At 43.4% G+C, this 17326-nt stretch overlaps 1 protein-coding gene across 1 annotated transcript in view; it reads left to right on the forward strand.

Moving 5' to 3' along the window:
• The window catches only part of LOC145391342 (tetratricopeptide repeat protein 28), a 201905-nt gene extending 185041 nt beyond the window's left edge, over window positions 1-16864 (forward strand). The window contains exons 14-21 of the mRNA XM_080265941.1: window positions 3549-4813; window positions 5724-5849; window positions 6634-6717; window positions 7276-7507; window positions 8998-9192; window positions 10991-11098; window positions 11593-12024; window positions 15197-16864. Of these exons, the coding sequence (XP_080122067.1) occupies window positions 3549-4813; window positions 5724-5849; window positions 6634-6717; window positions 7276-7507; window positions 8998-9192; window positions 10991-11098; window positions 11593-12024; window positions 15197-16809 (4055 nt within the window). The 3' untranslated portion in view covers window positions 16810-16864. The remainder of the gene's footprint in view (window positions 1-3548; window positions 4814-5723; window positions 5850-6633; window positions 6718-7275; window positions 7508-8997; window positions 9193-10990; window positions 11099-11592; window positions 12025-15196) is intronic.
• Window positions 16865-17326: the final 462 nt, after the last annotated feature.

Consider the following 17326-nt stretch of genomic DNA (forward strand, 5'->3'; position numbering starts at 1 on the left):
TCCACTACCCTACCGTGTACCTCTTTTATTACCCCATCCATGAACAGATTGAACTACCATGGAGACATGACACATCCCTGTTTCAACCCAACCTCCAAAGAGAAAAATTCACATAGTTAACCATCCACACACACTGCAGCCTTAGCACCATCATACATACTCTTCACAGCATTCAACAACCTTCCATCTACTCCATATATTCTTAATACTTTCCACAGTCCCTGTCTATCCACCCTGTCATATGCTTTCTCCAAATCCATGAAAGCCGCATACAACTTCTTTCCCTTTTGTAGAAACTTTTCCACTAAAGATCTAAGAATGAATATCTGATCTACACAACCTCTTCCCTTCCTAAAGCCTCCCTGTTCTTCACCAACTAATTCCTCTGTTCTTTCTCTAACTCTGTCTATAAGTATCCTACCATACACTTTTCCTATTATACTAAGAAGACAAATGCCCCTATGATTACCACACACTTCTTTTTCCCCTTTTCCTTTGTACAAGGGAATAATTGTACCTGACTTCCAATCCTCCGGGACTCTACCTTCCTCCCAGACCAATCTGCACATCTTCCACATCCATTCTACTACTATCTCTCCCCCATGCTTCAGCATTTCACCACACACTCCATCAATTCCTGGGGCTTTCCCCAGTCTAACTTTCTTCATTGCTTCCACAACTTCTATCCTACTGATTTCTTCCTGTCGTCTCAGCTCCCTCCTTCTCCCAGCCATTCCCCAGCCACTTTTACTCGCATTACTCCCATCCTGTATGTTCAACAATTTCTTGAAGTGTTCTCTCCATCTGCTCACTTTTTCTCCCTTCTCCACTAGTAATCTACCATTTTTATCTTTCACTCCCCTGCTAACCTCACTTCCACCCTGTCTTACTCTCTTCATCTCTTTCCAGAACATCATCTTACAGTCCCTCCACTTTACACTCAGATTTCTTCCAAATTCCTCATCCAGTCTCTTCTTACACTCTCTTACTAACCTTTTCACCTCTCTCTTTCTTTCTACTTATAACTCTTTCTTCCACTTCTCAACTTCTTCCACGCCCCTATTGCTCATCCATTCATTGTATGCTTTCTTCTCTTGTGCCACAGCCTGTCTCACCTCTTCAGTGCACCATGCTGTTCCTTGCACCCCCCTCCGTCTTCTTTCCCTCCCACACACCACATCACATGCTGCACATATTTCATCTGTAAATATCCTGCACACACCTTCCACTTCCCCTGTCTGCTCCAATTCATATTTGCCCAATCGTTCCTCCACTTCTCTCTTATACTCTGCCTTTTTCTCATCCTCTTGTAACCTTTCCACTCTCTTTGCAACTACTCCTTCCTCTCGTCTTTCCCTTCTTCTATTCCTCCATCTTACTTGTATCCTAATTCTGGCCACCACCAAGTAGTGGTCAGAAAGTCCACTCCCCCAACCTCTATAAGTTCTTGCATCCATTACACATCTTCGCATCCTATCATCCACACACACATAATCAATCATTGCCTTCCTTTCATTCAGTTCACCACCCACCCTTCTCATCACTCGCCATGTATACCTGTGGATCATTTTATGCCTGAAGAGGGTATTGGCTATCACCAACCCCCTCCCAGCACAAATGTCCACTAACGCACTGCCATTCTCATCTATCTCAGCAGGCACACCCCACTCACCAACTATTCCGTCCACCTTCACATTCCCTACTTTACCATTCATATCACCAATCAAAAACACTCTCTCATTCCTTCCAAACTTTTCCATGCACACTTCCACATTTGTCCAGAACTCTTCTTTCACTCTGCTAGCACGATCTTGCGTTGGCGCATACACACACACAATCGCCCACATTTGAATTCCAACTTTCAACTTTACCCACACAATCCTTGACCCAACTGATCCACACTGTCTTATGCTCTTCTTCCATCTTTTACTCACAACTATACATACTCCTTCTTTTGCCCTCTCATTCTCACCTACTCCTGCACATATATCCCATCCATACTCCCATTCTCTCACACTTTCTCCTCTCCATTTTGTTTCAGTCATTCCACATACATCCACTTTTGCACCCTCAAGCACCTGGACAATCTCTCTCTCTCTTTCACCTCATCATTCGCTCCTCTTACATTCCACGTAGCCATTACCAAGTCCTTTGTCCAGTCCTGTACATGCTATACAAACATGTTTCCAATTCTCATTTGTTACAGAGCTACAATTATTTGCTAAGAAGTGAAAATTGCCTCCTTCATGCTTTATCCAAACGTCTTCAGTAACTGTAGCTCTGTAATGACAGAGAACTGGACTCATGTTGATATGGCACTCTTTACTCAAAATTAGCTCAAGCTTAACCTCCTAAAGTTTCTCACACATTTCCTGCGACACCCTGTATGTTAATGGTAATCAGTCTATCTATTTAGCTATTACCAGATGCCTTAATTCCATAAGGGGTGGCCACAAACAAATCGCCTCCACCACGCCCTGTCCTCTACCATTTGGCTGCTCCCTCTCACACTCGCCCCCCCTCCCCCTTTCATATCTCTCTCCATCCCTCCATCGCATAGTGCATACCCTGTACATATTTTTCATCCATCTATATCTAAAAACCATGCCATGTATTTTTCCAGAATACAGCTTTACACAAACCCAAAAATGAAGTAAGATGTACTGCAGTTACTGTACTGTCTGTATATGCATTCATCTTCAAAACTCAAATTCCACAGACCTCTAGGTCTTAGATCTTTGGCTGCATCTAAGGTGGCATAGAAGACTTCATAGTGCCTTTTCCTTAGCAACTTATTGTGTATATAGCACTTTCACATTCTCATGAATGCTACTTATCTAATTTTAATGCAGTGCAAACTCAAATTCAAAATGCATGGTTCCAAAGGCTGTACAGAATATGGAATATTTTAGCCCTGGGCTCCTATGCTTCTCATGGGGCAACATAGGATTGGATGATGGATGGATGGAGTCATATGTTAACTATGAAGAAATGAGTGTAATAAATAGTCTAGAGTACAGTATTATGAACAGTAAATACAATGAAGCACGTGTATTAGCAATTTATCATTTGCATGTGTGTGTGAAAGAATTTTTTATCTTCAAAAATGAATTGATCGCTGTGTGACGACTTGTGATATCAACACCCCTCTATAGCATAGTAATTATTTTGGAAAGTAAAGGTTTTTGGAAATCAGATTTTTAGATTTCAGAGTTTCTGCTTAAGTTTACATCTGTGATATACAAGAGAGCACTGCAGTGAGTTGTGTAAAATAAATTACAATGGAAGAGATTTCATGAAATATCCAAAGTGATTTAGTATACATCTCCTTACAGTGGAAAAACAGAAGTAGCGTATGATGAAGGAATTTAATTTTTCATTGGTTTTTCCATCTCTTGATGGGAAAAAGAGGTTGAGATGATGATGGTGATGATGATGATGATGATGATGATGATGATGATATAGATGATGATGATGATATAAAGATGATGGTGGTGGTGGTGGTGATGATGATGATGATGATGATGACAGTGACAACTCCTTTCCAGGTATTGTCAAGTTTCATGAAGTTAGTGTGAGTGAAGTGGAGGCCGAGCGAGAAGGCGACTGTGGCGAGGATTCATCAGGCACATCGGGGTCACTTCTGGAGCATTATATCCAGTCGGTTCGTGATGCACTTGGTGTGGAGTGCGGGGCGGGAGTGACAAGGGGTGGAATAGCTAGCGAAACTGAAAGTGAGGCTGGGGATATGTGGAATGCACACTTGGAGGAACTGGGAGACAAGCTTAACCATGAGGCGGACCGGACTGGGTTCTTAAGAATGGTGAATCGCAATCATCTTTTCAACTCCTCCAACTACTCCCTGTCATCACTCTTCTCACTAGGGTCAGTCAGTGGGTCTATTGCCTCAGGACCAGCATCACGGCCTGGCTCCACCCGGTCAAGAAGAGTCACCTGGCAAGGGCCGTCCTGTCTCCGCTCCCTCTTTGAATTGCTCATTGCCCCCATGGAGGATCACTTACCAGAAGCAGGGGTATCTAGGGAATTAATGCTGGTTTTGGAAGGTGATCTGTATCTTGTACCCTTCCCAGTTCTCAAAGGCACGAACTGCAATGACTATTTGTGTGAACGATATTCCCTCCTTGTTGTGCCCTCTATCAGTGCTCTGAAAGTTAGTCAGCGGTCAAAGAACAGTAAGCCCAGTGGTGAACAGACCTCAGCGCTTGTGATCGGGAACCCAAAGTTGCCTAGCACAGTGACTGAACAGTGGGGATGGGGGGACATCCCATATGCTGAGCAGGAGGCCACGATAGTTGCTGAAATGTTGCAGACGAAGGCCCTGACAGGAGCGTGTGCCAATAAGGAGGCCATATTAAGACTCATATCACAAGTGGAGTGTATTCACCTTGCCTCACATGTGTCATGGAAGCTGTCAGCTGTGGTTTTGTCCCCAGGCGAATTTGTCGAGTCACGTGCTTCCAAGCGACTCTCTCATTCTTCCCAACCAGAGGCCATCCATGAACACCTAGATGACGAAGGGTCAGAAATCGCCTCTACCATCGACCTGCCAGCACTATCTGAATTCCTCCTAACTGCTGCAGACATTCTAAATCTGAAACTTCGGGCTAAATTGGTCGTAGTCTCATCCTGTCATACTCGAGACCATCACGGAAGGGCTAACAGTGATGGGGTGGTTGGTCTCACACGTGCCTTGTTAGCTGCTGGGGCTCAGTGTGTTCTGGTCTCCCTGTGGCCAGTCCCTGACACTGCAGTAAAAATACTCTTCAGGACATTTTACTCCTCACTTTTACAGGTAAGAGTTGATTACATTGCTTCTTGCAACTGTGGTAGTACACTAGGTGGCATTGGAGGCTTTGTAGCACCCTTTCCTATGTGATTTATTGCGCATGTTGCTCCAGAACATTCAGTCTTAAGTTTTTCATACCATTTCATTATTGTCATACTCATCATCAGTAACATGCTGGAGAATGCTTAGGTGCAATGTGCATTATAAATTACTAAGGAAGAAGTTTTCTGAGAGCTTCAAAGCCAGTTGTAGCCATCTTACTAAACTGGGTCCACGATGGTGAAAGCAAACACCTAATATTCGTTGGTCATTTATAAAACACGTACCATATACTGTTTGGTGAGATCAGCCTACATATGTGCCACATTACACATTACAGTCAGTAATATAGAAAAATGAGACATATTTCTGTCATCATCGCATGCTTCAAGAATTATTGTACAAACTGGAGTCCCGTTCATACCTTTGCAACCTCAGCCCTGACAGTTATTACCCATACTATAATATATACTGATATGGAAATAGAAATAAGATGTTATATGCTCATTCGTATATTACATCTTGAAGAAGGTGCTTGAATAGCCGGTGAATGAATGTATGGCCCACTTCACTGGGCATGCTGCAGATTAGTCCTTATTCTGCAGTACAGTATATGTATTGTGTTTTTCTTTTTCCTTGCTTTCGGGATCCAGCCTCACCGCATGCTTAGGTGAGAGAAAAAAAAAAAAGAGGTCAGTATGATGATGATGATGATGATTGCATTATTTAATTGGGTACACTGATGGTACATCTCCTACTTTTTGGTGTTTATTTTTCCAGACAATGTCCACTTCATCCATGTACTTGTTCTTGATGTAAATGATTATGATAATAATGATGATAACAGATTCCAGTGCAAACCTATTGTCTTTACCAGGGGGCGAGAGTGAGTCGAGCATTGTCTGAGGCCCAGCAGACTGTCCAGACCACAAAGCACTTTGCCCATCCTGCCAATTGGGCTGGATTCCTCCTTGTTGGTGCTGATGTGAAACTCTCCAACAAGGTAAAGACTGTGACATTTTTCTCTTTGGATCCACATACCTCAACCTTTTACTGTGTGTGTGGTAGTGAATTTAAGCTGTTCCAGTTACACTGGTGGGTGAGCTTAAATTCACTACAACCCACGCAGCAGTAGGTCATGAGGTGTGAATCCCAAAGGAAAGTTATCCCAAGTACTTGAGGGCCATTATGACATTTATGTTTTTGGATCCAAATGTGATGATATGGTGTAATGTGGGTAATAGCGAATAACTTTTCTAGTCAAAGTGGTGAGCATAAAGTCACTACCACCCACACAACAGTACAGTTGGCTGGAGTGTGTGGATTTGAAAGCAAAAATGTTATACAGTAATTACGGTACGTGATTGCTACACATCTTTTAAGACTTGAGGTAATAACTATAGTGTATTTGTATACACTGTGAGAGAGGGGTGTGTGAGCTGGGAGCAGGGCAGTGAAATGGTGGGGGACAGGGTGATATGGAGGGGATTTGTTTGTGGTCACCCCTTATGGGATTAAGGCATCTGGCAATAAATAGATAGATAGTATTTGTATTAACGTTACAGAGAGCCCTAACCTCTTTCATTTCAGTTGATGGGCAAGTGTGGTGAGGTTAATTTGATGGGTAACCAGGAACACTTATTTCCACCTCATAGCTAAAGTTCATCAAATTTTGTGCAGTCATGACAGTACATTATTCAAGTTTTGGGAGTTGCTTCATTGTGTCAGGTGAAAACAAAATGATTATACCTTCTTATAAGTTAATGCCCATCCTGTACTTTCTTCAGGTTGCTTTGATGGGTCAGGCACTGTGTGAACTACTGAGGACGCCAGACAAATGCCGAGATGCTCTGCGAGTCACACTCCACCTAGTAAGTCATTATGGTGTACCCTTTCATTCAGTCATTTAACTCACTGAGTCGTGGGATGTCTTTTTTGCTTTACTCTTGCTATCCCCTGACAGTTTTTTTCCAGCTTAGGATAGAGTTTTCAGGCTGGAGGGGTCATATATCGCCTTCATAAACCTTTCAATATAAGAGGCTTTTCCTAATTTAAATAAAATCACCTGAGAGCAACAAGAATACACTAAAAAGGATGTCACCCAAATTTGGGGGATTAGATGACACCATTCTTTTCCCTAAGACATCCCCATATTGAGGTTGGCTGTGATACAGCTGATATTTTCAAATCAAATCAAAAACTTATTTTATTTTCCATATGCATTGCTGCCCTTGTGCCCACATGCATATTTTTTCTAGTCACTGTAACAAAATTGAGGTGATGCCAGGTGGAGAAATCATTAGAGAGAGTCCATTGTGGGCATTATAATGCCTTGTACATGAAAAACACGGCAGTTTTAGGTGAGGATAAAGTGAAGAGAATACAGTATAGTCATTAGAACTGACACTAAAAAGTATTATTTTTCTCAGGTGGAGAAGTCACTGCAGAGAATTCACCGTGGCCATCGCAATGCTATGTACACTACACAGAAATCCATAGAGAACAAGGTGGGCAATGTTATGGGGTGGAAGGACCTCCTGATGAGTGTTGGGTTCAGGTTTGAGCCAGCGGCCAATGGAATACCGAGCAGTGTGTTCTTCCCTCAGAGTGACCCGGGTGAGAGGCTTACCCAGTGCTCAGCAAGTCTTCAGGCTCTGCTAGGTAAGATTTTGTTGCCCCTATCAGGCCCAGAAAAGATGATACAGTATTCCTCTATTAATATGCTCTCACATTTTTCACTGCAACTCTTTTCATGATCGTAGAGATAATACAGTATTTACATAATGCATGTATGTTTGTTATGTAGGAGGAGGCTGCAGCACGGGCCAAACAGGGTGGTACTCCCGAGGGGAATGGGGATGCTGGTGATAGGGAGAGCTGGAGCTCCTGTTTCACTAGCTATCTACCCATCCCCCTTTGCTGACCTTTTCAGTGTGACAGTAACATGGAGGGTAGACCAGCATACTCTCCCAAACATTTCCTCTAACTGTCTTATGCACTACACCACATGCACTTTACATTTCACACAACGTATCCCACTACATTACAGGGGTTGGCGCCAGCAAGGGCATGCGGCCAGAAAACTTTGCCCCCACTACCTAGTGGCAGACTTCTGGGGGGAGGCGTTACGGAGGTTCTGCCGGCATACATCATGGGTCTAGGGCGAGATGGGGCTCGGGCCTGTGCTAGAGGGTACAGGGCATTGCGGTTCCCAGGCTGCGGCTTCCGCCCAATGAAGAGGGGCCCGAACCTGGGAGTAGTGTCCCAGGAGGCTGCCCTATCAGTGGGTGTATAATGGCGGGATAGTTGCAGTGCCAAGGCGCACTTGGAGGGTGTCGCTGCAGCTGTCCTGGCAGGGTCCCCCAAGGCCACTACCACAGGCGCTGGTAAGCTGGTGGGCTAGGGGTCCCAGATCCATTGCCTGGACCTGGGACTGTGCAGTGACTGGGGCCTTTGGTATGTCTATCCCCCTTTATTAATCCTGACTATGACAGAACACAAGAATAAGTTTCAAAGCAAGCCTGAGGACAGTAAATCACCCAGGGGGATGAGGGTGGGTCCATGGAATGTGGGAAGTTTGAGGGGAAGAGCGGGGGAAGTCGTTGAGGCATTCAGTAGGAGGTGGGTGGATGTGGCGTGTTTGCAGGAAGTCCGGTACAGGGGTGGATCAGCCAGAAAGATTGTTGGGAAGGACTGTTACTATAAGTTGTTTTGGCAGGGGGGAACAAAGGGATATGGGGGTGTTGGTGTGATGGTTATGGAGAAATGGGCCATATCACCCCAGACGCTCCAGCTTTCATTGGACTGAGCCCACATACGTCACCAAAGGGGCGGAGTTACCCTCCCCCAGTTTTTTGTGTGTCTTTATCAATCGTGTGGGATAGGCTGGCATGTCAAATTACACAAAAACACAATCATGTGGCATTGGTCTTGAAGGGTTAAGTGAGCAGTCATTGTAGTTATTTCTTACCATGCTGTCTGCTTACTCCTTCAGGGGCCTCCTAGACATCCCAGCAGGCAGTCTTCAAGCTACTAGTCTCTCCAGAGTGTGCAGAGGTCATGATATCAGTGTCGTTACCTAACCTGACCCGGCCCTACAACCCATTTTAATCAAATTTAAGCTAAGCTAACCCAGTCTACTCTACCTCCAGGGCTTTCCCAGACATCCCTTCAAGCAGTCTCCAAGCTACTAGATTCCCCAGAATATGCAGAGGATGTGATCTCTGTGATGCGTTGTGTCATCACTCAGTTCACAGTGAAAGACCTGGAGAATGAGTCCATTGAGGTGCCTGTACATGTCAAGCTTTGGAGAGTCAATGGTTGCCATGAATTACTTGCTTCTTTAGGTGAGTTAGGTGTCTGTTGTATCTTATCAGTCTGTCTGTCTGTGGCATGACAAAGTTCACCCTGAAAGACCTGTAAAATGAGTTCAGTTTAGTGCTTGTATATGTCAAACTTTCAAGGGTTAATGATTGCCATGAACTCCTTGCATCTCTAGGTGAACTGTCCGTGTATTTATCCATTTGTCTGTCTGTCTATAACATCACTCAGTTTACTGTGAAAGGTCATTGAGGTATGCATACATGCCAAGCTCGGGAGGTTCAGGCTGCCATGAACTGCTTGCCTCTTTAGATGAGTTAATTTATCCATCTACTGTTTATCTGTATCTGTCTGTCTGTCAGTCTACCTGTCTATCTGTCTGTCTGTTCATCTATTTATCTGTTTGTCTGTCTGTCTGTCTGTCTTTATCATCTAATCCTTTATTGTCCCATCAGCAGCTTAGGGGCCTGGAGCTGGGTTACTTAGTCCAGACATTTTTGGCAAGAATGACCAGTTGCTTGCTTCAGAGCAGGAATGTAACTAGAATTTACAAATGAGATGGCCAAAGGTTGGCAAAGTGTAATTCTATGGTGGCACTAGGTATTTTTATAGGGTTCTTGGTGGCAGTCCTTTGGAAATTTGGGATGACCATTAGGGTGACCAGGCATATTTCAGGGGTGGCCAAGGCCACCTTGGCCACTGATCTGCCTAAGCCACTGCCCTTGAGTGGTATTATGTGAGCAAAAAAACCCACTCACTCAGCAGATCTAATAATATATGGGCCACATCCATTTGGAGTGCCTTAACCCACTAGACAACCAGGTGTGTATTTGGGTATGTAGTTACCACTAGTGTGAGGGAAGAAATTTTAGAAAGTTATCGTTATAAGTATGGGAGGTGTTTCAAAATATGACAGGTTTTTTCCTACCCTTGATACTGTAAGGTGTTTGGAATTGGGCTTTGTAAGTAGGCTAACAATGAAACTGTATTAGATATTTTTTGTCATGTACTGTGGCTTTAGTGGGAAAAATGGTGATAAAAAAATTGTAGCTTGCCAGGATTTCATGGGTTTGAATGGTGAGTGAATGAGTGTGCAGCTCATTTCATCGGGCATACTGTTGATTATTTTTATCACTATCATTTTTTTCTCTTTTCCTTGCTTTTTGAACCCTCCCTCACCTCAGTTGGTGGGGAAAAGAGGCAGGTTGATGTTGATGATTCCCCATACTGAGGGTGACCATGGTACAGATGAAGTTCTTCCATAGAATTGAAGCTAAACCAGGTGCCAGAGGCAGATAAATACAGTATTCCAGATATTTGTTGGAAACTGTTGGGAAAAAAAAAATCTAAAATTTGTAATAGTGTGAGAGTCTTATCTTGGACTTTGACTAAGTTTGCTGGTGGCTAAATTGTCTTGCCTGAGAGTGATGAATGTGTGAATAACTGCCAAGCATGTGGCCACATTTCACTCATGGTACAGTAATACCTCCAGGGATCAATGGTAGCCATCCGTTTACAAGCTGTTCAGCACCCATTATTTCTAGGGGCTTGAATGATGAGTGAATGAGTATGTGGTCAGTTTCATTGGCCATGGTGTTGATTAGTATTTGTACTGTCATGTTTTTTTCGTCATCTTGCTTTCTAGAGCATATCTCACTTCACCTTTGGGTGGGAAAAAGAGGCAAGATGATGGTGGTGATGATGGTAATGATGATGATGATGATGATGATGTGAATAAATATATCAGTCACTTGTGGCATGTAATCATTACTTACAGCACATTTATTAACCAATGTTAAACTTGTGACATTACCACCCTGACAGGCTTTGACTTAATGGAGGTGGGACGAGATGAGGTGACATTGCGCACTGGGAAGCAAGCCAACAAACGCAACATCCAGTTTGCCCACCAAGCACTCCTGGCCCTTTTTGGTAGGTTTATAGCAAAGTTCTAGGTACTGGATACAGTGTTCATGTTTATGGCAGAAATATAGGATGTCATAGGATATGTTTGGGAAATGCCGTGGTTATTTTTTTGGCTAAATTTGAGTAAAACAGTGCTGTAACAGTACACACCCAATTTATAAACATTACAGAGCTCCATTTACTTGTAACAATATGGGTGAAAATGGTTTCCCTCATAATTCACCCATAAAGTTATCAGTAACTGTAGGCTTGTAATGGATGAGAACTGGATGCATGTTGATATTGCATTTTTTTATTACTCAGAATTAACTGTAGAATTACTTGAATATAGTTCAGGTCCTAGGACACCCAGTTTTTGTAAGGTAAATACTGTATTTTGCTATAACTTTACTTCATTTCATACATATGTGTATGATAAAGGTTTTGCCTATGTTGAAAAGATAGATACAATAAATAGTTATATTAAAAACTTTGTAACCAAATGTCGTCCTCTGCTACAGACACACAAGATGCTCCAAAGAGTCTGAGCGTTGACTCCAGCAGCAGCCTGGAATCCCTTGTGAGCTCAGATGATGAAGATGAGTCTGTTGCTGCACCTCCTCCCCCACCTCCTCCCTCCCAGCCCCTCCTCCCTCACCGCACAGCACCGCTCTTACTTGGAAGGGGAGCATTTTCCAGCTATGTCAGGAACCGAGGGGAGCCAGATGGGGCTCGTGCATCCACGAGCGAGCAAAAAGGGAGGGAAAGTGATGCAGCCTTCACCCCCTCCCCTGTTGATCCTGTAGCCAAGTACTCACAAGCCTTCCGAGCCTCTCATGGACCCCCAAGTGATACTGGGTCACCCCAGCCATCGCCTCGTCTTTCCCTTACTCTTGCTCACCAGAACAAGATACGGTCTATGTATACTTCAGCGTCTCCTGCCAGTGATGGAGGTGGTGTAATGTTTTTCATTTTCTTCACAGTAGCAGTAAGGTGGTAATGGTGGTGGTGGTGATGGTAGTAAGAGTAGTAGTAGTACAGTAAAAGACCGATTATCCATGTTTGGAATATCCATATTTTGGCATATCTGGGATGTAACCGAATGATACAGTGGTACAGTAATACATAAAATTATCCATACCATAGTTCCCGTTTAAACAGTAAGCGTCCGGTTGCTAGTGAGAGCCATGGGTAAGAAGGAGTCCACTCCCCCACCCATGCCTCCTGTTTATGACCTGCTCATGAGGGTGGCACTGGTAGGGTGGAGTTTGATGAGGTGATTGATAAGGAAGGGAAACCACCACCAAAGAGATGCTCCTGTTTTCTTATTTGCTAAACTTATGCTTTACTTTAAGTAGTAGAAGCACATTACCAGATCAGTTCTCCTTCCTGATAGTCTGTTATGTTTTTCTGATTATTTCATGGGTGGTAAATAAATGTTTCATGTTAAATCTGTTTCCCCGTTTGTAGCTGTTCCACTGTGATAACTCTTGATTGATTTGTCAGCTTAATGGTGGAAGGGACTGTTCTAAGTGTTTAACTAAACCTAGCCTAACTTAGCTTAACTGTACCTAATAATTTAACCTAATCTAACCTAACCAAACCTACAGTTGGGAAATTGGGAAACAACATCTACCTTTGAGTAGGTTATATATATATATATATATATATATATATATATAGTATATATACACTTGACAATGTCCTGCTTTTAGCTCGGGTAAATCTGGCCACTTTAGGCATAACCCCTCAGTGGCCATGGGTTCAGGAATTTGCATGCTCCCCTGGCTGGTCCTGGGACCATATTTTCATATCTCTAAAATCAATTTCTTTTTCATACAGATGTGAAGAGAATCATCTGGTGCACCTGGCAATGTGTTTTTTAGCTTCCTAAACCCATCCTGTTATTTGTTATGATTTTCAGAAGAATTAACAAAATTACGGTGCTTGTGCCATATGGGCAAAATCATCCGAGATGAAGTTACTGCCAGACTGCTTGGGATGGTAGCATAGGGTTGTGTAAACATACCAGTGATGTTATTCCCCTCCCATAATTGTTCACAGTTTTTTATAGCTCACGCTAACTCAACATCACTGACACCGGTATGGTAAAGCATTGTTCAGTGCTGGGACCTATTAAGGGTTTGGTGGAATATATTATTGTTTGTATCAGTATTCTGTCTTTCACACATACACACAAGAATGAACAAAAGAATGAGTGCTAAATGTATGCTTAACTTTAAGCAGCAGAAAGAACTTACCAATTCAGTTCATATTCCTCCAGTTTGTTTTCTATGTTTTTCTGACTATTTTCAGGGTGGTAAATTGCCTTTTCTTGCTGAAAAATTCCCTCCCTGTCATTATCAGCACTTTCCTTAACCCCTTAGTAGCCCTCGGCATTGAACAACGTTTTACCGTGCTGGTGTCAGTAATGTTGAGTCGCGGGAGCTGTAAAAAACTGTGAACAATTATGGGAGAAGAACGAAGGTCACTGGTACGTTTACACGACCCTACACTACCATTCTAATCAGTCAAGTGGTCACTTCATCCTGGATGTTTTCACCTATATGGCACACGCACCACAATTTTATAAATTCTTCTGCGAATCGTAAATCACAGTATGGGTTTAAGAGGCTAATAAAAATATTGCCAGGTGTGTCAGATGTTTCTCTTCACATCTAGAAGAAAAAGAAATTGATATTAGGACTCTGAAAAAATGTTCCCCTAGAGGAGCATGCAAATTTCTGAATCCACAATCAATGAGGGGTTAATAAATCAGTCTATCAGCACTTGTGTTTTGTTTCTGCCAGATTAATCATGATTTCAGAATATTTGGGCATCCCTTCATACCATATAGCTCAGATAATTGAGGTATCACAGTAGTAGTAGTAGTGGTAGGTTGCCACAGATGCAACTGAAACATAAACCCAGTGGACTGCAGGCTGAAGCTGCCCCTCTTCTGCAGCTTATCATCCTCCTTTTGGAGGAGAGAGAGGGAGCTGAGAGACATTTGTGTAACCAGGTAGCTCCACCAGCTGAGTATGTCAGTGTTATTGTGTGAAGACTTCCTCTCTAGCACCTAATTTTATACAGGATTTAAGTTAGGCTAATGCTGTCCTGTCTCTTTATGTACATTTACCGAATCTGGTTTTGAATAAATGGATATTCTTTGCTCACACCACCTCCACTTCCAAAGTACTCCTAATATCAATGCTTGTGTCCAGGAAACTATTTTACATAATTTAGACATTATTTTTCCTCATCTTATTCTTGTGCCCTCTTGTGCTTCCATTATCTTTTACAATAAGATCTCCTCTGTCCCCCTTTTTTAGCCTACCAATGTCTTGGAACATTATTATCAAATCTATTCTCTGTCTTCTCTCACTGAGGATTGGTAACTTCATCATCAGGTATATTGATGATCAGACATCCATTCATCAGTCACTGCTTTTCCGCCCCATCAGGAGCATAGAAACTGTGGGTAGGCCACACAGTTCCAATATTTTAGGCGAGGAAGACCATCCTCACATGTTTTTTGGTGGCATTGTGTGAGCAATAAACCCTAACCAGCCCTTGGTTGGAAACCATCGTTGGTCCCAAGCAGTTGGAGTGCTGTATCGCAGTAGAACACCAGGCATCATTAGGTTATATGGTTACCACCCAGTTTAGTAACTGGTTTCCTGGTTACAGTAAACAGCTTGGCTTGTCATTCAGTCCAGTCACCTAAAGGCAACAACTCATCAAGTGACGATGTACCGATAATTATTTTTTCTCTATGTTTATCAGAATTTTGTAATCAACACTAAGAAGAGGTGTGTGCATGAGCTTGTGTTATGAACTGAGCAAATTCATATTTTCAGATATCAAACCTTTTTACAGAATCACTGATTGGACAGTATAAACAAATATAAATATTCTTATACGTGGCTGTTTAGAATATTGGTGAGAGAGAAGTTAGAGTAAGAGGAGTGTTTGAGTGAGAGAAAAATATGAGGACAAAGTAGCCTCAAGGTGGTTCTGTCATGGCAACTCCATGTCCTTTGGTTCCCAGTAGAGAGAAAGCATCAGATATGATGGTGATAGCAATGATTAACATTATTTTTCTAATATCCTGTATTGTTACAGGTGGTAAGCGCCCAGACTCCTCCAGCAGCACCAGCAGCATGACTGACTGGGAGAGTGGCCAGGCAACAGTGCGGCGCCAACCACTAGCCAAACCAATCATTACGTCCAAGGCCCCTGTGTCCACCCACAGCCGTGTGAGTGACGTCAGTGCCGGCTTCATGAGGCCTCAGTATGTTACCATCAACAAGAGCAACTCCCAGGCATCATCCGGGTTTGAGTCCCAAAGCTCAGACTCGGATTTTGGACCGAGGAGAACGGGCACAGTTAGAAGTGTGTACACTACTGTTGGTAGTGCTGCCACGCTGAAATTGAGTAAGAGTGCCAATATGGACACATTAGACCGACTGAGTGTACGAACTGAGGTTGGAAGACCTTCCATTGGTGGGGCACGAGGCAGGCGAGATAGAAGCAGCGAAAGGGAACTTTCAGCAGAAGCGGCTGAGGGCCAGGCTTCCACTTCAACTGCCCCTGTCACCTCTAACACCACTTCAGAGGGCGGTGATTCCCGACCAGTTGTTCAGCCAAGAAAGATGCCTGATGTGCAGCTTGATTCCTCAATAGGCAAGCTGTTGCGGCCACGCACAAACCATGCAGCAACCATCCATGAAAATGACTCCCTCTACAACTACCGTTCTGGGGATGAGATGTCCATGAAAATGAGTCATATGGGCCACAAGAGCATCCAGGACCACATCATTGCAACTCAGATGTCACGCCTCAACAGGGAGATGCCCATTAGTGATGTTTACCATGAAAGGAATCTAGGGCTTGGCCTGGCACCCCCTCTCTCAAAGCTTCTTATGTCTGCAGCCCAGCCCATTGTTACAGGCGACCATGCAGACACTGAGAGCAAGTCGGCTTCGGAGGACAGCTTTGGAAACTTTGACAAATTATCCTTGGCTGATGATAACCAATTAGCCTTGCCACCAAAGCCTGACTTTAAGCCCAAGCCACCACCAATCCCACCTAAGCGATTTGGGCCAAAGCCTTGGGTGTCTGCCCATCCCCAGGTGCCAAATATGGGAGTCAGTCTTGATACCACAGCTGGTTTAACACAAGCCACAATGGTGTCTGAATTAAGCAGGCGGGATGAGGGTGATGGTCGCTCAATGACTGATTCCCACTACTCTGGTTACTCCCCTTCACGTAACAATGGGAGTGGTAAGCCAGGAGACCTTAGTGGACCTGTCCCTTCTTCATCCCAGAGTCGAAACTATTATGACCTTAAGGCTGGCTCAGGTGTGGGTAGTGCTGAGAGGGAGCAGGATACATTACCATCTGGGGGCATGGCAGGCATATCCTCCCGACCAGATGAGCCCCTTCATCACACAGTTGCGGAGCTTAATACCTATGCAGCATTTAATCCTGCTTATGAACACGATGAACCAATGTCTGTTGGATCAGTTGGTGCACGTATCGGTTCCTCTGAAATCGCTGAATATATGGAACAGCTTTTAGGGACGACTGAACCGTCTGAAAATGATCAGTCAGATGAAGCGTCAGAAGTGAAAACAAAGACTTGTAAACGCCCAGGGAAACATCCCTCAGCATGGAGCAAAGCAAAAACTCATAAACAGTTTTCTCACCATCCACAGCAATCCTCATCATGCTAGCATATATCTCCCTGTGTTGAGCAGAAACCTTTGGTATTAACAATGCAAGGACTTGATTTTAATGTACAGCCATGAACTGAAGTTCACTGACTTTCCTCTGCTGGCTATGGCAGTGGAAGGTGCTATATGAACAATTTCTGTGTGACAGTGATATGAAGCACATGTCACATGAGTATGTGAAGCAAGGATACTCTCACTTCTTTTTTGGATATTTCTGTCTGATGGCAGTATGAAGCATGTCATAAAAATAAGAGAAGGAAGGATATTCTTTGTTATTTAGGGAGGAACGAAAAATATGGAAGACAGGACTTAATGTTGTCAGAGAACTGTCAATGAGCTTATGTTTATGGTTGTACCTGCTCGGCACTGATATCCGGTATACAGTATAACTAAGTAGTGCTCGTTTGAGTGTAGATGTTAGTATTGAGGGGGAGTCAGCTAACATTCCCTTATTTTATATATACAGTATATATACCGGTATATAATATATATTCAGTAATCCCTCGATTATCCAACA

Source organism: Coenobita brevimanus, chromosome 18, assembly GCF_032717465.1.
Source record: "Coenobita brevimanus isolate Jiangsu-jjx chromosome 18, ASM3271746v2, whole genome shotgun sequence".
Classification (NCBI taxonomy): domain Eukaryota; kingdom Metazoa; phylum Arthropoda; class Malacostraca; order Decapoda; family Coenobitidae; genus Coenobita; species Coenobita brevimanus.